General features: G+C 38.6%; 2 protein-coding genes across 2 annotated transcripts; both read left to right on the forward strand.

Moving 5' to 3' along the window:
* The first annotated feature begins 2,033 nt into the window (after positions 1-2,033).
* Positions 2,034-10,044, forward strand: pdia3 (protein disulfide isomerase family A, member 3). The gene is made up of 13 exons (XM_042412076.1): positions 2,034-2,358; positions 3,733-3,811; positions 3,920-4,037; positions 4,178-4,285; positions 4,522-4,651; positions 4,797-4,913; positions 6,136-6,261; positions 6,607-6,789; positions 7,116-7,224; positions 7,820-7,948; positions 8,197-8,276; positions 9,306-9,363; positions 9,460-10,044. Exons 1-13 carry the CDS (start codon positions 2,225-2,227, stop codon positions 9,577-9,579), a joined length of 1,491 nt encoding a protein of 496 aa, XP_042268010.1. The 5' UTR covers positions 2,034-2,224; the 3' UTR covers positions 9,580-10,044.
* Positions 10,045-11,156: 1,112 nt separating this feature from the next.
* On the forward strand, positions 11,157-16,026 carry isg20 (interferon stimulated exonuclease gene). The gene is made up of 4 exons (XM_042412078.1): positions 11,157-11,264; positions 13,108-13,785; positions 13,900-14,100; positions 15,191-16,026. Exons 2-4 carry the CDS (start codon positions 13,141-13,143, stop codon positions 15,389-15,391), a joined length of 1,047 nt encoding a protein of 348 aa, XP_042268012.1. The 5' UTR covers positions 11,157-11,264; positions 13,108-13,140; the 3' UTR covers positions 15,392-16,026.
* Positions 16,027-20,581: the final 4,555 nt, after the last annotated feature.

Here is a 20,581-nt window from a genome sequence, read left to right on the forward strand (position 1 = left end):
ACTGGAAAGAAAGACAATTTGTTCCTTGGGTACATATAGCTTTACCTTACTCTACTTCAGTGATGGAAAGTAACAAAGTACATTTACTCAAGTACTGTACTTAAATACGATTTTGAGGTATTTGTACTTTACTTGAGTATTTCCATTTGATGCCCCTTTATACTTCCACTCCACTACATTTCAGGGGGAAATATTGTACTTTCTACTCCGTTACATTTATTTAACAGCTTTGGTTGCTTTTCAGGTGAAGATTTGACACAATGGATAATATAACAAGCTTTTAAAATACAACACATTGTTAAAGATAAAATCAGTGGTTTCCAACCTTTTTGGCTTTTGACATCTTACAAAAAGCAGCGTGTTGTCGGGGTCACATTTCAGATGTCTATGAGTTGTTAACAGCTCCACCAAATAGTGATTTTTCCCTCTAAACTTCTCACATGGTTTCATTTCAATAAATGTTCAAATGATCCAATATTTCACCAAAAATCAAAGATCTGAGAAAAAGTCCAAAAACTGAAAGCAGATTTGTGTATCAGAACTTTGTTGTTTCTTCTTTCCTCTCTCATTAATCATCTCACGACCCCTCAGATTTATCTGGTGACCCTTTGGAGGGGCCTGACCCCTAGGTTGGGAACCACTGGACTGAACTAGCTAACTGTATATAAAGTAGTTCAAACTAGCTCCACCTCCAGCAGCTACAACAGTAACATGTTGCTCACACACTGATGCTTAATAATAATCTAATCCCCTTCAAATGTGCTTTCAATGTAAGTGATGGGGGACAAAATCCACAGTGTGTCCATGCAGTCATTTTGTGCGGAAACACATTTAAAAGTGTATCTGAAGCTTATATGAGGCTTCAGCAGTCTGAGTTAGTCATATCAAATGGATATCTGCCACATTTACAGTCTTTTTAGCATCAAATTCCCTCTTTGTATTTGCTGCGGTGGAAATATAGTAACAAAAAGAGGAACTTTGGCACTAAAAAGACTGTAATGTTGAAAGATATCTACTTGATTTGATTAATTTTGACGGCTGAAGCTTCATATTAACTTCAGATAAACTTTTAAATACATTTTTGCACAGAAGGAGGCTTTTGGATTTAGGGCCCTCATCACTGACATAAGCTGTTCCAACTTCTCCCCTCTGGTAGGCGCCACAGAACACTGTACGCCAAAACTATCAGACACAGGAAGAGTTTCTTCCCCTCACTGTCACACTTATGAACAGTTAACTCACTGTCACTGTGCAATAACCCTGCAACACTGTAATACCCACTGTACCTACAAATTATATATATATTTATTTTAGTTTAAAATACAAAATGTGCAATAACATGTATACATTTCATTCATTACTGTATATTTGAGCAGGTTTTATATACTGTACATAACCACCTACTGTACTGTATGTATATAAAGTAACGTATCACTTTTTTAACCATTCAGTATTTATTTAAGCACTGTTTGCACTCATCACATTATTGCACTATTTGTCCAGTTTACAGAAACAGTTTCTCCTGTATATAGACAATGTATGTTGTTGTCCACTTGTTGTTTCTATATGTATGTATTTTTTCAGCCATTTGCTTATACATAATAGTGATATGTTTCTGTTTAATCATCTTTGTATGTGTATCTCTCCGAAGATTGTTGTGTCTAAGTACATGGAAAGCCAAATTCCTTGTACGTGTACTTGGCCAATAAAGCTAATTCCGATTACACTGTAAGTGCATTATGATAATGCATAATGGTCAGTATGAACAGGAAGAATGATTACCGCAATAAATTTAAATGTTCATTTGGCCACTTTACTGTTGTTTTCGGCAAACTTGAAAAACTGTGAACCTATCCTTTAAAAGCAGTGAATTCGAGCAATGAACGTGTGAGAGAGGAGTTTTGATTTTTGTCAAATCCTGATTGGTCCTTAAACGATGAGGTCTAGTGTGCTCGCTTTTCATTGGCTGACTGAAGCGGAGTGACGCGTGTGCCGGTCCAATGGGAGGCTGCCACACTGTGGTTAGGAGAGGTCCCGCTGCCTGCGTCCCTTTCTCTTTCTCTATCGACTCTCTTGCATTTGGCCCTGTCGTCCGAGGAGCGTGGAAGAGGCACACACTCAGAGAGAGAGAGAGAGGGGGCTTCCACGGACACGACCTGCAATTTAAACTCTTTCAGTAGTTGAACAAACAGCGGAGGGAGACTTTTATCCAGCGCGGTGAGCCATGCTGAGGCTGATCTTTCTGGCCGCGCTCGCCGGCTTCTCCCGGGCCAGTGATGTGCTCGACTACACGGATGATGATTTCGAAAGCAAAATTGGAGATCATGAGATCATTCTTGTGGAGTTTTTTGCCCCTTGGTGAGTCTTTTTCTTTATTTAAAAAATAGTATTTGAGTATTTCAGCTGTTAACCTGTCTGCAAAGATGACGCTAGCTTAGCTGCTTGCTTTGTGGCTTAACGATCAGCTAACTTGCGTTGACTAGCAGAACTTTTAACGCTGTGAACGCATTCATAACTATGTATTTGTTGCATAAACTGCAAACTGCGTCTCCATTAAATCCTTAACATTAACTGGATCAATAGGTTTATTGGCTGGTGACCAAACGTTAAGTTAGCATGTTAGCAAGAAGCGGAAGGGTAGAGCTAGCTGCAGCGGTGGATTTCTTACTTTAAGAGCGGCTGCAGTTTGACAGTGAACATTGAATTGTAAAAACTTAAAATAATTAGTCATAATGTGTGTTTTTAAATGCACTGTTGAATCATTTCCAATGGAAACTACCTAAGTACGAATGAGGTTAATATGAGGAAGTTAGGGGCGTGTCCTTTCGCCGTTGTAACGTTCTTATTGGCCAGGCAAGTTTTGGTGTCCACCTCTGATTGGTCGGGATGAACAGTTACGTAGATTCCAATGTGCCAAACTTGAATGTAACAGAAGTGAAGCAGGATGCTACTTATATCTATCAGGAGGTGTCATCCTGTTATAAAATTATTTTATAATGGTGTGTTTTCCTTTCTGCTCCTCCTATAGTTTAACGTTATTTGGAATGACGTGTATCTTTATCAACAGCCATGTTAATGAAAATGTTTTATCTTTTTTTTTTTTTTTTTTGGAAACCTACTGTTTGGAGAACTAGAAGACAATTATCATCTAGACATTACAAATCTTTTAATTTTACTGGCTAAATTTCATATTCATAAAAGCAAATTTACACTTCTTGGTTTTCAAAAACTAGTTCAAACAGTACATTGATTTTCCTTTAATCCAACTCTATTGAAAATTTAATTTATAGTATTTTTATCGAAATATCAAGAAAATGTATGTTGGTTAGCTTAGATGGATAGATAAATAGAGCACTTTATTAATCCCAGAGGGAAATTTAAGTGTTAAGGCAGCCACTTGACATGAGTCAAAATACAAAAACAATGAGGTATATAAAAGAAACAATTACAATTTAAGGGCAAAATTATATACATACTATGATTATAATCAATATTAACTATATTATATTATAATTAAAATATGTATATAAGTTGAGAAAAGTAAATCCTTTCCCCCTTAACAGTTAAACTTATTGTGCAATTAAAAAGCAATGATTTACTTCAGAGGTATCATATTCCGCAGTAGGAAGTCACTAGATCTCTCTGAGGATTTGTGCCGATCTGACACCTGAACACAAAGCTGAAGTGTGACTTGTACTTCTGTCTGACTGATTCATATCCTCTTCTCTGTAGGTGTGGCCATTGTAAACGGCTAGCACCTGAGTACGAGGCAGCAGCCACACGTCTGAAAGGCATCGTCTCTCTGGCCAAGGTATTGCATAATACAGTTTAACTTTGTCCACGTGAGTGTAGTTTTCTGAACTGTGTACTGTTGTACTCTGCACCTCGTCAGACAGTGAATGTTTTACTTTCCCCACAGGTTGACTGCACATCCAACAGCAACACTTGCAGCAAATATGGTGTCAGTGGCTACCCAACCCTGAAGATCTTCAGGGACGGAGAGGAATCTGGTCCCTACGATGGTCCCAGAACTGCAGGTTTGTGGCTCTGATGTGATTTAGTTTGTTACACCTGTAAAAATACTTCTTACATCTTCCTATTTAGATTAACATGTGGTCATCTCCGTGTTTTCTTTCCCTCTCTCTCTCTTATTCTGCTTTCCTCTTGCTCTCTGTAGATGGGATCGTCAGCTTCCTTAAGAAACAAGCTGGCCCCGCTTCTGTGGAGGTCAAGTCTGAGGCAGAGTTGGCAAAGTACATCGGAGATCAAGACGCAAGTGTTGTTGGTGAGTGGTTTTTCAGTCACTGCCTTCTCCTCCAACAGTCAAAGCGGCTGTTAAACCTGGTATCTCAGCTGAAACATTGATAAACGCAGAAAATGAACTTGAAGCCACTTCGGGAGAATATCAGTTGCAGATCAATCCTTGTGATCTAGTTTTTGGCAGGTAAAGTAATTGAAGTTAGGAAACAATGACACTGCGGTTATTGCATCCTCATCTGAATATGATTCATCTTTTCTCAGGATTCTTTGCTGATGACAAGAGCACAGCACAGGCAGAGTTCCTGAAGGCAGCCAGCGCCTTGAGGGACAACTACCGCTTCGCCCACACCAACTCCGAAGCTCTCCTCCAGGCGCACGGCATTGAGGGAGAGTGAGTAGCTCTTTCTACATTTGGCCTAAAAATCACCTCCTTCCTCACATAAGTGCTGAACGAGTTATATCAGTAACATAGCTACAGTTCATTCAGCGGTTCCTTCCAGGTGCTAAAGTGATCTTTCCTTTTTGTTGGTTCACAGGGGAGTCGTCCTGTTCCGCCCACCTAGACTCAACAATAAGTTCGAGGACAGCTCCGTCAAATTCAGCGAGGACAAATTCACCAGCAGTAAAATCAAGAGGTTCATCCAGGACAACATGTAAGCGTTGATTTTCTCCCTCCACGCTCTGTCGCCTCACGTTCCGATACGATTCTCCCCAGTGAGGCAGCAGAGATGATGGCTCATGATATTTGCAAAGCACAAAACATTTAGCAAGAGTTCCTCTTGTTGGTAGAGGTAACATCTTCTGTCCTAGTAAAAGTACATATTTACATGTGTGGCTCAGCGCCAACAGGACCTCGTGTAGGAGGTGATGAGTCCGCTCTGCAAACACGGGAAGCTCTCACTCAATTTTAAAAGTGTGGATATTAATCATACATACGTTTTGGCTGTTACTGGTGGTATTTGGTGCTTGTGGTTAACAAATACTGGGCTTGATAATCTGTTTTCATTATGTTTTGGAGGCTAAGGTGATAACGGTCTCCATTTTTTTGAAACAGAAAGATAACACTTGTGTGGTTTGCAGTCTTTTCAGAGCATCATGAAGAGACAGACTGATACTGTGCAGACTAGCGAGCCTGTTAGCCTTCCTCATTTACACCTGATTGTTTTAGTGGATAAAGTTCTCAGCAGAGCGCGACTTTGTTCATGTGAAGCTCGTTAGCATCTTGTTTCCTGTGTAATTTTTTTCACCCAGGCGCCCCACCAGACTTAGATTCGTCTCATTCTACGTCTAATTTATTATTATAAAATTAATGGCAAACATTATATTCACTTTGCAGTATTTTGTGTATATTTTCCCCAGGAAGTGATGAGTGCAGTTACTTTTACATTTCGTTCATTTAAGAGAGCATTTCATGACTATCTAGTTTGATTTACACCTTCAAGTACTAATAAACGGAAACTGAAAAGATTACACTATTTATACCCGCGTCTAATCATCATGTGGTTTACCAGTGTTCTCACTAACAGTCATGTGACAGAGTTTGCTGGCGGGTTTCCATGTCTCAAGATAACATTATTTACTAGAACATTCCCCAGTTATTTTATGTTTGGCTGCATCATGTTTTACTTTCACTTTCTTCCTCCCGCTTCACCTCTCTGCATGTGTGTTTCAGTTTGTCTACATGGTTCAACCAGTTTGATTGTTGTTGTGATCAGATAAAACATACTGAAGGTTTTCAGTTGTTCTGTGGATCGTTTCACTCTGTAAACCACAGTTTTAGTGGGTTATGTGACTGTACGTTCACAACTGAAAGCCCGTCGGTTTAAATTTCTCTGTAAATTGATCCATTTTTTTTGCTTCCTTTCTTCAACTCAGCTTTGGAATCTGCCCCCACATGACGGACGACAACAAAGACCAGCTGAAGGGAAAAGACCTGCTGGTGGCTTATTACGATGTTGATTATGACAAAAACCCCAAAGGCTCCAACTACTGGAGGAACAGGTAAGAGTCTCTCAACTCGCCCTCGGACTGTTCTTTCCTCAGCACCACTCTCTCTCTCTCTCTCTCTCTCTCTCTCTCAGCTTCAGCTCAACTGTCAGATCGTAGTTGTGGTTTTTCTACACACAGGACTAGCTGTGTCAGGCTCTAAGAAGAATTATTGGAATGAAAGCAACACTTGTTTTTCACTTTTTGCACCGCCGCAAATACTTGAGCGAACTTGTTTCTCTTCTCTTCCTCATAGTCTGTTTTTATGTTACATAAATGCCACATTTTCGCACCTTTTTTATGTTATTTTCAAAAGGATGCAAGACATTTTAAAATAAACCAAACATAACATTTTTACAGGGTGATGAAGGTGGCTAAGAGCTTCCTGGATCAGGGCAAGAAGCTGAACTTCGCTGTGGCCAACAAGAACATGTTCGGCCACGATCTGTCTGAGTTCGGCCTGGACGCAAGCTCCGGAGAACTGCCTGTGGTGGCCATCCGCTCCGCCAAGGGAGACAAATACGTCATGTCTGAGGAGTTCTCGTAAGTGAACACATGTTGCTTTACTCTTACCGTACGGCATACACATGATGAACAGTTTAATTATACGCACACCCTCCCTCTAACTGGCTAGCTGACTTTAAAATGTTGCATAATGTGAGACACAGCTGTGACTTTTTTAATGTCGTGCTGATGCGACAGGAAGTAGATGTTGTCTTAGATGCTATCAGACAGATCTGTAGAAGAGACGAGATGACAGTTAATATAAAAACAGCAACAGAACTCATTACATGTGAAGAGCGAGTGTAAACTTGCTGATTGTTTAATTTCCCCGCTGATGCCTTAAACGTCTTTTGTTCTTGCAACAGTCGTGATGGAAAAGCTCTCGAGCGTTTCCTGCAGAGCTACTTTGACGGCAAGTTGAAGCGTTACCTCAAATCAGAGCCCATCCCAGAGAACAACGACGGACCCGTCAAGGTGAGATGAAACGCTGTGTGGTCGGGTTGTGTGTTGTATGTTTATTCTAATTGTGATCTTTCGACATCCAGAGAAAATGTTTTTGGATGTTGCTGCTGCTTTGTTTCCACTTATGCGTAATGTTGATGTAAAAAGTGATGACACTAGTTTTATGAAATGAAGCGTGTGTGTGTGTGTGTATATATACAAATCCTTCATGACTTTTCAGTTGGATCTTGTACTGCCTTCACTTACCCAGAGTAAAATATACTCAGGAGTTAGACTGTTACATTTGGAGTTGTTAGGACTTGTCACTGGTATAAATCATGCTGAAATGCTGAATTACTTAAGCAAACTTAAGCAAAAACTAGCTCATAGCATTCAGAGTAAACAAGTACTCACAAAAAACAAAGTACAATCACCACAATTAGGTGTAATAATGCAGATTTGAATAGTTGTGAAAATAACACGGGCAGTTAAAGCGATGTATCTAGAAACTGGATTTTTTTTGGCGATATTAGCTAAAATATCACGGATAAATTGAAGCATTTAGTTCAGAAAAAGCTGCTCATTAATCCACAGTGACTTGAGTTGTAACGTCCGTCTCTGTCGTCAGGTTGTGGTCGCTGAGAACTTCGACTCCATCGTCAACGACGACAGCAAAGACGCGCTGATCGAGTTCTACGCTCCGTGGTGCGGACACTGCAAGAACCTGGAGCCCAAATACAACGAGCTGGGAGAGAAGGTGACATATTTCGATATTTACCACTTACTAAAAGAGACGAGGTTAAACAACATTAAAGTGACAAATAGTTTGAGGTTGAGTAGTGGAATATAAATGGAATAGTTCTATAACTAGTTAATTCTAGCGTAAAGTCATTAGTTCGATTGACTGTTGTGTAGCTTGTATGCATTTCCTCGTGCAGGTGGAAGTATACATTTTGTAAACAAGTTGACAAACGGTTAACACTTTCTTCTTCTTTGCTCCTAAAGCTGGCCAGCGATCCCAACATTGTCATTGCCAAGATGGATGCCACAGCCAACGATGTGCCATCTCCCTATGAAGTCAGCGGGTGAGTCATGAATAAATGTAATAACTTAGGTTCCTCCGTGCCTCGAGAAGCCTTTAAAGGTTATGTTTTGAGAAATTGAATACTTCAAAAGATAAATATTTTTTATTAAAATATAGCACCAAAATTTGACAGTGTGCCTGGGTGGAGATTTGCTTTGATACAGAACAGATTTTAAACATTTTCCACTGGATTTATTCACTTTACTGCAGCAGCACATCTGGTCTTCAATAAGCCAAAAAACAGCTCATGTCGCTTCACTTCTCATTTCTCTGCACTGGTTCCCTGCTGCTGCTCACATGAAGTCCAAGTCACTAACATTCACCACTAGCACACAGCACCCACCTACCTGAACTCACTCATTCAGGTTGTACACCTTCTCAGTTCCCTACGATCTGTAAATGAACAACTAGTCCTGCTGTCACTGTGAGGCAGGAAATCTCAGCCCAAACTCTTCTCCTGTCTGGTCCCTCAGTGGTGGAACGAGCTGCCGAACTTGATATCTCTGATTTCAAATATCGCTTGAAGACCAACCTCTTCTGAGAGTACTTACTCGCCTAATATGCTCTTTCTCCATCTCTCCATCCTTCCCAGACTCTCTCACTCTCATTTACAAAAAGGTTTTGTCCTTGGCGTTTAAATTTTACTTCAAGCACCTGCAAGGCTTTGGACACTTAACTAAATATCGAGGCTTTTACTCTGAATGACTTCTCCTGTCGGTTGGATTGTTCCTCGTTTGTATGTTACTTTGGACAAAAGCATTTTCCAAATAAATAAATGTAAATGGATCACAAGATATTTAAATAAAAGTGGACCTTTATGCTCTTCATTAATGACAGACAGTTGTTACCTAATAAACTTGTCATGTCAGGTCTTGAGATTTATGCCATAAGTGGGTCTGGAAATTTGTGATGTAAAATCATGTTTTCTGTTTTTTTGTGCATCTTAGACACTGATTATGTTTTTTTTTTTAAAGGAGTGGCTTGTGTCTGATCTTATGATATACTAATTATGTTAATTTTCTTTTTCCAGTTTCCCCACAATCTTCTTTGCCCCAGCCGGACGTAAGATGAGCCCAAAGAAATACGAGGTGAGTGTCAGCTCGAGCGATCGGTAAAACAAAGTGAATTTATGTGTTTTGTACCCTCCGGGCTCATCGTCCCGTCTCACTCTCTCTCGTTTCCAGGGAGGTCGCGAGGTGAGCGACTTCATCTCCTACCTGAAGAGGGAGGCTTCCAACCCCTTGGTGGTGCAGGAAGAGTCCAAGAAGAAGAAGAAGAAGAAGGACGGCAAAATAGAGCTATAAAAGCTCCAGACTGGAACTCAACTTCCCCCCCACCTGCAACAGGAGGAGGATTAGGGGGAAATCCATGCAGAGAAAGAACTAAATTATATTCCACTCTCTTAGTGAACTACCGAATGCTCTGAAGCCAAGTCGAAAAAGACGCGGCCCTCCCTTTAGGTCCTCCGCTGCTCTGGGAATACTGTGGATGGAGGAGAAGTGGTGGCCAGGGCCTGCCCGATGTTTAAAAACAAAAACAAATTTTTAGGGAAGAGGGGGGACGGCTTTTGAAAATTGAGATTTTTATTTCCCCTGGTCTGTCTACTACACCTCAGGCTGATGCACTTTGGTTTGACACCAGTCTCCAGTCATCTGTCGCTTTTGGTTTTGTTGTTGTCGTCGCGTCACACGGGGTTATGGTTATGGTGAATTCCTCTATTTTTTTTTTTTCTTTTTTTTTTTTTCTTTTTGTTGTTGTTTTTGTAACACGTCTTTGTTTTTGTACATTTGGAAGGATTGTGAAATAAAAAGGCCCACAAAACCAAAACTGTATGATCTCATTCATCAAAGTAAATTCTTTATCACACTGCCAACGTCAAACTGTTGCAGATTTTGTTTTTTCTTTTCTTTCTAGCCTCAGTTTAAAACTTTTGTTTAAAACATGTTTCAAATTCACTGTTACATTTTCTTCTCAATGAGAAAACTTATTTACATGACATTTCAACACTGAGTTTAGTGATTGATAGACGTGTATAGGACTGCAACTAAATATATTTTCTTTATCGATTAGTCTATCTTTTTTTTGACTCACTCATAATTATTTTAGTCTATAAAATGTTAGAAAATAGTGAACAACACCTACATTCACAGAGCCTCCAGATTTATTGTCTTGTCCAACTGACAGACCAAAAAGATTAAAAATAATCATGTAAAACAAGGATTGAGCAGAAGATGTAACCATTTGGAACTGGTTGCAGGTAATCCAAAATTGGTGACAACTAATTTTGTGTCAATTGACTATAATCAATTTAATTGTCTAACACGCATCATATAAATTGGGTCATGTGGATGTATGACACTTACTGTCACTATTAAATTCAGTAAAGCCTTTTTCAACGGTGTAAAATACTGATTAATCATAAATTAAAAAACATACAAACAAACACACAAGTCATTTGTCTGACTTTGAATACATTTATTCTAATTTTAGAAGAAACATATTTTAATTGGCACTGAATGAAACTCAATTAGTAAAGAGGTGCATTTCTTTTATTTTAGCCTATTATGCAGCCGCGTATAATAAGAAAATATTGTTACTGTGAACTTAGAGGAGCACAACGGAAATAAGCTTTTAGCTTTATTGTGTTTTCATCCTCGATAATTGAATTGTATGTCAGGACTGAGAGACTGCAGCCTTATCTATCTATCTATCTATCTATCTATCTATCTATCTATCTATCTACCTGTCTGTCTGTCTGTCTGTCTGTCTATCTATCTATTATTCTGTATAAAAATATATCTATTTTTCTGTTGTGTCACATAATTCCTGCAGGCAGTTGTGCTCCACACCAGTAGGGGGCGACTCCGCTGGTATTTGTTCACTTCCTGTCAAATAACAGACGAAGATTAGAATCAGCCAATCAGATGAAGAGAAGAAAATACGTGTCCGGGCAAGTCCTTAGTGTCCACGTGCTGTTTCAGTTAAGCAGGTAACGTAAAAACTAATCAATATTTTATATGTTCTGTAGTTTTCTTCTGGTTTTTGTCAGTATTCATAAACAAGTTAACCTCCTAGCGTTTACCTGACGTGATATTTTATTTGAGGGATGATGTTTAGAGTCTGTAACGTGGTTTTCTTCCGTTAGCATCATTTTCTAGATCGATACAACAAAACTTCATTTAAATGTCGCGCATTTACAACTGATGGTGGTTATTGACAGAGTTAAACGCAACATACAACGTGGTCACCCGCCTTTTCTGAATCCTTATTTACTATTATTAAATACGGCATATATTTACAGCCCGTTAAACACGTGTTTTGTAATAATCTTAAGCTTTTATAACGATATCTGGTGCTGTTGCTAATGTTCATCACGGCCTTTTCAACAAAAGGCAGGTATGTAGTTTAATCAGCTGTTGACAAGCTTTTGATTTGTCGTACAGACAGTTAAATGTATGTTAGATTTACCACTAGAGTCTGTCTAGTCTAATGATAAATGAAAAAAACATTAGCAAGGCTTTACGAGAAGTTAAACATATCTGGCGACTATTAAAAAAAACATTAAACTGACAGTATTTTGAATGGAGTTTGGTGGCTTTTCTGTTCCTTTGTCTTAACACGAAAAAAACTCGGAATAATGCCCATTTGATGTTTCCCAGAATTTCATAATTGACTTTTAAATATATATATGAGTTGTATAAGTTGACTGTTATATTCATGAGGTCAAGAAGAGGCTGAACACAGTTACTTAAGAGTTGGTGTGTTGTAATGTGTTGCTGTCAATCATCTGATCCCCTGAAACTCAGTGGTGTTTCTGCAGGACCTCTACAGTCTAATCATATGGGCTGTTACATACAGGGAATATAATATAGTATTTCTTCTAGATATTGTCTTAGATTTTGGATCGTAATATCCTGATATAGCATAAATGTTGTCTTTTCCTGGTTTTAAAGGCTGCAATACAGTAAAGTGATGTAATTTTCTTAACTTACCAGACTGTTCTATTAATTGTCTTTACTCGCTTAGTCCTTATATTCGTATTACTGATGATCATTTATCAAAAATCTCATTGCGTAAATATTTTGTGAAAGCACCGATAGTCATCCCTACAATATTGTCACAATATAAATTCTTGAATTTCTACTTTTAGTGCTAAAATATAGTTAAATGACTTTGCACCATGATCACTTAAGATTTAATTCACAGAGCAGTTGGTCTGTATGTTGCAGATGTGTTGGACTCTGCATAAGAAATAACAGAACAAAACAACAAAAACAGTTAAAACTCTGTGAACAAAAGCAGGTTGTTCAAAGTTTTTGAAATCTGTAGAAATGCAGCTCAGTGTCTCTTAGATTCTACGCACCTATTCATATTTTCATAATATTCATGGATTTGTCTTGATGAAATAGATCGATTGATTTCTGGATTGGAATTACTTTGTAGTAAGTGTTACCTGCTGCGTCTGTTTGACCAGTAGAAAACTAATTCCTCGTGGCTAAACATAATAAAACTACTAATGAAGGCAGGTTCATGTTGTCCTCTTAAAACAATAATCATGGTAATGGAAATTATTGGCAGGATTGAGACTGATTCACCGCTGTGTGTATATAGTAAAATGTTACACCAGCATATCTGCACACACCTACAGTGAGATAAGAACTGCAGTTATGCAACAGCCTGAGTGACTAAAGGTACAATGCTGCCTTTTTTCAGAATGAATGTATAAGATTTTTAAAAAATTAAAATTAAATCTTGAGAAGTAGGGATCATCTACTGAATTCCTTTCCTAATATTAATCATGGAGGTGCTCATGTGTTGTTTTATTTCCTCAGAAATGACTGCAAGGCAACTTTCATTGGTGTCTAATGGCAGAGGCGTCAAAAAGGACTAAAGCTTCTTCGTGGGGGCTTCTCAGCAACTACCGATATTTGTGCAAAAAACCCATGATGATCCGCGCCATGGAGAGTGCAAGAGCCAAGAAGAAACGCCAGCAGAAGATAATGATCGCTGACATGAAGAGGAAAAGAACTGACAGCAACAATGAACCGCTGGATACAAATAAACTGATCAAAAAAATGAAATCAAGCGATACAGAGCAGGAAAGTCAAAACACTCTGAACTCTGAAAACAAGAGCACCGATGTATCTAAAGCTGGACTTTCTGTGTCTAAATCTGACCGGCAGAGCTTGGTCACAGCCCTCAGAGACAGCTGGGAGGTGGACAGCGGTTTCTGCTCCGAGGCCAGTCCTCCGGCCAGCGGGAGAAGTTCACCGTGCCTCAGCTCATGTCCGACCACAGTGGTGGCGTTGGACTGTGAGATGGTGGGGACGGGCCCCGGCGGGCGCCGCAGTGAACTGGCCCGCTGCAGCATCCTGGATTACCACGGCAACGTCCTGTATGATAAATACATTCGGCCTTGTCAGCTCGTCACTGACTTCAGGACTCGCTGGAGCGGCATCCGGAGGCATCACCTGCACAACGCCACGCCCTTCGCTCAGGCCAGAGAGGAGGTGAGGCTTCTTCACTTCACCTTTTTAAAACATTTTCTTTGCACCATTTACAAATAATCAAGACCAATTTTTATTGTTTGTTCTTATCTGCATCGCATTGTTTCTCTCATGTAGATCCTCAGCATACTTGAGGGCAAAGTGGTCGTGGGACACTCGATCTACAATGACTTTGAGGCGTTGGACATGCTCCATCCAAGTCACATGGTCAGAGACACCTGTACGACGCGTTTCCTCAGCCGGTTGGCCGGCTTTCCCCGTGAACGCTGCCCCTCCCTGAAGATCCTCGCCAATAAGCTGCTGAACAGGAGGATACAGGTAAGATCTGCTGAGTGTCGGGAGCATCTTCAGCCTTATATACACACTAAATACGGGGTTTTATATACACTAGAAATTTTAAAAATGCTTGTTTTTTTGTAGACAACTATCCATTTAAATTTGTACATCCCAAAATTTGCTGGTCACATTTCGATGGTATATTTATCTTCTTACCAGTAATGGATTAAAGCAGAATATGTACAGAGATCTGTAACACAAACACATGTGAGGATTTAGTGTCTCAGAATCAAACAGCAGGGTGTCTTTAACCATTTAAAATATTTTCCTGCAACAAAAAAGCCTCATTAGATCAAACAAAGCTTTTGTAACTAGTGACAAGTCATAAACTATAAGCCCTGATGTCTGCTTTTGTTGAAAGCAGCATTAAGTGTTTAAAGCGCCTGTGAGGGTTTGAGAACACAAATTGCTAATATTGCTAATAGGCTAAGTGATACAAAGCCACGGCCAGTTTTATCGATTGATATCAAACAATAACAGATCTATCCGCACGTATGTTGGCTGAAAAGTACCATGAAATTGCATTACATCATTTTAAAGATATGTGTGATGTAATTTAGAAATAGGTTCACCATTGTGTTTGTCCACCAGAGAGCAGTGATTAACAGTTTTTAACTGTCCTGCTCAGTACATGTTAGTCACAGTTATTAAATAACTAAATATCAAAAAAAATCTTTTTCATTAAATAAATACCAGCTGATATATTGTTTGTTTTAACACTTATATTAAAAGTTGGAGTGCTGTGTGCTTTAATAATTTATCATCCTTCTTCACATATTGGGCTGAGCATGCTGATTTTATTATTAATTTTTACCCTCATATCCAATATTGATATCAGCCTCAAAAATCCAGTATTGGTCGGGTTGTAGTGGGTAAAAAATTGAAGACAATTGTAGGACTTGATTACTAAAAATTCATAACTGTAACAGTATCTGAGTTTTTTTTTTTTTCTCCTTTTGATAACATGTCCACTGCAGTGTCATCAGTGTTTGTAGCCCGTGTTCAGTATCTGAAAGCAGTTTGAGTCGTGGTTGAACACGCTAACCCCGTCTGTGTCTCTCTCTCTGCCCAGGTCGGGAGGAGAGGTCACTGCTCGGTGGAGGACGCTCGGGCCGCCCTCGACCTCTACAAGCTGGTGGAGGGCGAGTGGGAGCAGGAGCTGCAGAACAAGCTGAGAGACGACGACGCGCCGCGCGAGCCCAGCTTCGCCGCCTCCAACCACTACATGCAGGACGAGTACTGGCCGCACGACCTCATAGCCGACGGCCAATGAGAGGAGGGGATTAATGACATAATGTGAAATACCTCAACATGATGGAAAATAAGGTCTCTACTATTACATGGTGATGTCATCAGTCATCAGAGAGGTTTTGATAACAAATAATGTGAGTAAAACACATTTTGACAGTAAATCAAGACGGAATATAAAGTGTTGTAAGAAATAAATGCTAAATATGTATTTTTTTTTGCGAGCGTGTGATAAGATGTACTGTATCACTTTAAGGGAAAATAACTTGAATTGCTTGAATTAAAACACTTATTAATTTATTGAGTTTTAAACATGTTAAACATGGTTGGAGTTCTAGCAGCATATTTTATGCTGTGATATCAGATATTTGACCGCAGAGTTGTCGGTCATCAGTTTAGTTGTTACAGACTTGATTATATTAAAGCATGAAAAGCATTGGTGCTCTTAAGTTGGAGGGGTTATTAATTTATAATGCGCAGCGTTTGGAGTTCTCTTAAAAGTATCTGCTCTTATTTTGAAAAGTGAAATTTAACTGATACCAGGTTAGGACGTGAGACTGATCTCATGACAGACAGATGCAGCTATTTTGGGAAAGACAACTTTATTTTTTAGTTAAGTTTTTTTTTTTTTAAATTTCTACGTTCACACACACACACACACACACAAAATAAAAATGCTCAATTGACTGCAATGAGTACACTTAAAATAGCTCAAGTTGCAGTTTTGACGCTTTCAAAATGTTTCCAGTGTCAACATGGAAAAAGGGTTTTAAAAATATAAACATGGGACAGTTACGTCCATGTGGCCTTACGTGTTTTATATTGCAACAATAAACTATGTCGGTGTATTCAGTAAATGTATCAGTGGTATTTTATGACTTCTCAGTGTAAGCTGCTCTTAAATGTCCTAATAAAATGGCATCATGTTAAAACCACTATAATAAAATGCAATACAATAAAACCACTGGCAGTGTGATTTTTTTTTTTTTTATGAATGAATGTGACAATAATATGAAAACTGAGACTTTCACAGTGTTTTCTCTTTATTTTTGTATGTCTTTTATGTCACTTGTGCTCTGTTTTAACTTCAGTTCACTACTGTGAGCAACTCAAGGTAAAGAAAGTGAATTTTAGCTGCTGAGATAAAACAATAACTGAGGTTTTTGGACACAAACGTACTAAAAAAGGCCCTTAAAACCTATTTTTTTACTGGCTTCTTAACATTAGCGATGGGATTCTTTATGAACACAATATCCTTACAAAGTTTGAAAAGGTTTGGTTATTTTGCATGAGAGAGTTTCTGTATTTTCTGTTTTATCTGATCTTTTGAAGTTGGTGAGACTCTTTTCGCAAAAGGTGATGTCACGCATCACATTGCACCAATCAGGATTAAGCAATATTTGAATCAAAATGATGATGACTGGTGTATGGAGGATATCTTTGGTCATAATTAAAATTAAAAGTCCAAATAGAAAATTAAAAGAGATACGATTTAAAAAGATTATTTTACTACACTACTAGGAATGATTAGGCCATAATTAAACTTCTCAAGAAAAAGGAAATTGAAAATGTAAAATGATAATAAAATAATTGAAATTTAAAATGCAAAAGCTTAAATGGTAAAGATGAAATTGAAAATGGCAATGGGAATAAGATAAGAGAAATATCAAATACGAAACTCAAAACGGGAAATGAAAAAGCTTAGATGGAAATATTTCATACTGGTGGGGTTGTTTGCTTTATGCTGCCAGCATCGTTAATGAAATCTGATCAAACCGCACTCACAGTCCTGATGAAATAGATCAGCTGGGCTTTTGAGTGTTAAATAACTAAATATGTCTTTCTGAACTTTGAATGTTGCATGTTTAGTAAAAGGTATTTAAAACGATAGAAATACTTCAGGAACTTTCAAGGGCTTTGTGGAGTTTCTGTTCTGATTCAATGTTACTCACCAAAAGGCATCGTATACAGTATATCCTTGAAATAAAATAAACATCCATCTCCTTCCTTAAAAACATTTATAAAAGTTGACATTTCTTAAACATTGACACCTGTAGATCAGTGGAATAGTGTGAAAGCTTTGGCAAGAATGTTTACTGAGAAACTCCACCGGATACTTTTAATATTTCAGATGACAAACACCAAAAAATATGTTTGTTTGATCACAATTTATGGAGGCTAGAGTGTGACACTAGAATAATTTCAATGTTGAATTATAATGAATACGTTGATCAGTTTTTTAAGATAGGTAAGGTATACATTCATTACTTACATTTGCATTTCGCCTAAACGATGCACAAAGAAACCTAAGGTCCAGTTTTTATCAGGGAACTCAAATTATATCATGTTTTTCTTTTTTTAACTAGGAAGCTGTTGATGTAATGTAGTAAAATAATACTATTTTATCATATGTTCATTTTTGTATATCTGATCACATTAAGGGTCATGCTAGTTGCAGTCGAATAACTCCCAACTATGGCGTCACTACTTGATCCACTGCTAGATCAGCAGCAGCATTAATGGATGAAGTAAAGGCTCTGTTAGTGTTGGGAAACATTTCTGGATCATCGGTCACAAACACTGGATCAGGATTTGAAATCATCTAATGGCACCGTGTCCAAAAAGGTTACAAAATCCACTGCAGTGAAGGTGGGCTGACCCAATATTCTCAGTTTAACGTGACGCTACAGCGAGAGGACATTTAGCACCATTAAAACTTCTTAATGGTGATTCCCAGCATTCCCGACAAAATCCCGGTGACTGAAACACATGCTGCCCATTGTTAGGCTATGTGAGGTTTGTGTAGGACTTCCTTTCACTACGGGGAGCTGCAGGTGGAGCTGTACATTCTGCTGCGCTCCGAGGCTCTTTAATGTCTTTGTCCTTGTGCTTCAGCCTCTTTCTTTCTCGCTCTGTAAAGCCTGAACTTGGCCCTACAGCTCAGGCTATAGAGAGAACAGAGAGTAGCATTGTTTGGCCAATCCATCTAATTTTGCTCCCCCCAAATCGCTTTATTGCGCAGATCAGGCCTGATTTAGCAGATTACTGGTCGGGCTGCCTGCGGCTTCATCGTTGCATCAGGAGGAAAACGTGTGTTGATGACGTTAGCGCTACCCGGGTCAGAGAGAGGAAAATGGCTAACTTCCAAACAACCGGCTGATTGGATGAGTCAATAAACTGATGAATGTGCAGAAACGTCACTAGTGAGACATGCAAAGAGGACGGCTGGATCACCAGACCCCCTGCAGCCCCAAAAATCCAGATTTACTCCATATGATCTGGGTCTACGAAGTCTGATTAATCACACATTTGCAGCACTTATGTACAATATGAACTATGATAGATCCTCCAACTTGTCCTCCTCTTGGTCTTGAAAAAGGACTAAGTCAAAAACTTTAATTGTTTTAGTTTATATTGAGCTGATTTGTTATAAAGTTGTACTTTTATCAAACTCCACACAGAAAAAAAGAGGGCAAAGTGGTATTAGTCCATCACAGGAGTGTTGTAAGGCTGCAACCAACAATTATTTTCATTATCAATAGGTCTGACAATTATTTTCTTTGATAATCGATTGATTGTTCAGTTTATGAAATGTCAGAAAATAGTGAAAGATTCAGATCATTATTCCCTGAAGCCCAAGTTAACATATTCAGATGACTTGTTTGGTCTGATCAACAGTCAGAAACCCAAAGATGTTGAGTTCACTATCATGGAAAACTAGAAAAAAACTAACAAATATTCACATTTGAGAAGCTACCAGTACACTTTTGGTGTATTCCTTAAAAAATAATCAATTATCAAATATCTGTTGTCAGTCGACTAATCAACTAATCATTTCAGCTCCATAGTACCACCGTGTATACTGGGGGGTCCGTAGGGGCCAAACAACAAACTTTTGCCCCGGGGACACACAGGAGGCTAATCCAGCCATGACTGTCATTGGGTGAAAACTTTTTATTATTTCAACAACTATTGATATTATAACAGTGTTTATATTAACCTGATGATCTCAGTGAATTATGTTTTTGAACTAAGAATTTCTCATGTTCACAGTGAAAGAATTGTACTTTTTCTATTTCTAAAAACTTTTGTTTAAAAATGTTTTGTATTAAAGGACCAGTGTGCAGGATTTAGTGGCATCTAGCAGTGAGGTTGCAGATCACAACCAACCGAATACCCCTCCCCTCACCTTCCATGTGTGTAGGAGAACTTACAGTGGCCACGAAACTCATGAAAAACCCAAAAAGTCTCTCTCTAGAACCAGCGTTTGGTTTGTCCGTTCTGGGCTACTGTATAAACATGGCAGCGCAATATGGCAGACTCCATGGAAGAGGATCTGCTCCTTATGTACATATAAAGGTCTCATTCTAAGGTAACGAAAACACAACGATTCTTATTTTCAAGTGATTATACACTAATTAAAACATACTTATAAATATTATATTCCATTTCTGCCAATTCTATCCTGCTAAATGCCACTAAATTCTACATACTGCACCTTTAAAAAAGTGTTTGGTTGAAATATACAAAAGTACAAACAAATACTTTCTAAAAATTTTGCAAATAAAGTGTAGTATCATTTCAAAGAAACTGGAAGACTTTAAGTTCTAAAATTTGGTTGATTCCAGTCAGGGATGCTTGTTATAGATGCTTTTATCTCATCACGCTTGGACTACTGTAACTCTCTTTTTACCTGTCTTAATAAATCTTCCATACACCGCCTACAAACTGTCCAAAATGCTGCTGCTAGGCTTTTAACAAAATATTTTAATCTCTCTGCATTGGCTTCCAGTAAATTTTTAGAATTCATTTTAAAATGTTGGTGCTCACTTATAGAGCCCTACATGGCTCCACAGTACATTACAGACCTTCTGCACCCCTTCACCACTAGTCGAGCTCTTAGATCCTCCACCCAGGGCTTTCTAAGTGTACCTCGTACATATTTCAAGACCCGGAGGGATCGTGCTTTTCAGTCAACAGCCCCAATGCTTTGGCATAGTTTTCCAACAAGCTTAAGATCCTTGGATAATGTAGACTCTTTTAAAAAGCAGCTAAAAGCACATTTGTTCAGACAGGCATTTGGGTAGTTTGCGCTATTTTATCTTAATTTGTCCATTTTATCTGCTCTCCTTGTATATTTTATCTGGTGTTTTTTATTTATTCTGATTTTATTTTATTTTATTTCTTTGACTATGAAGAACTTTGTTATTGGTGT

Source organism: Thunnus maccoyii, chromosome 5 (assembly GCF_910596095.1).
Source record: "Thunnus maccoyii chromosome 5, fThuMac1.1, whole genome shotgun sequence".
Classification (NCBI taxonomy): Eukaryota; Metazoa; Chordata; class Actinopteri; order Scombriformes; family Scombridae; genus Thunnus; species Thunnus maccoyii.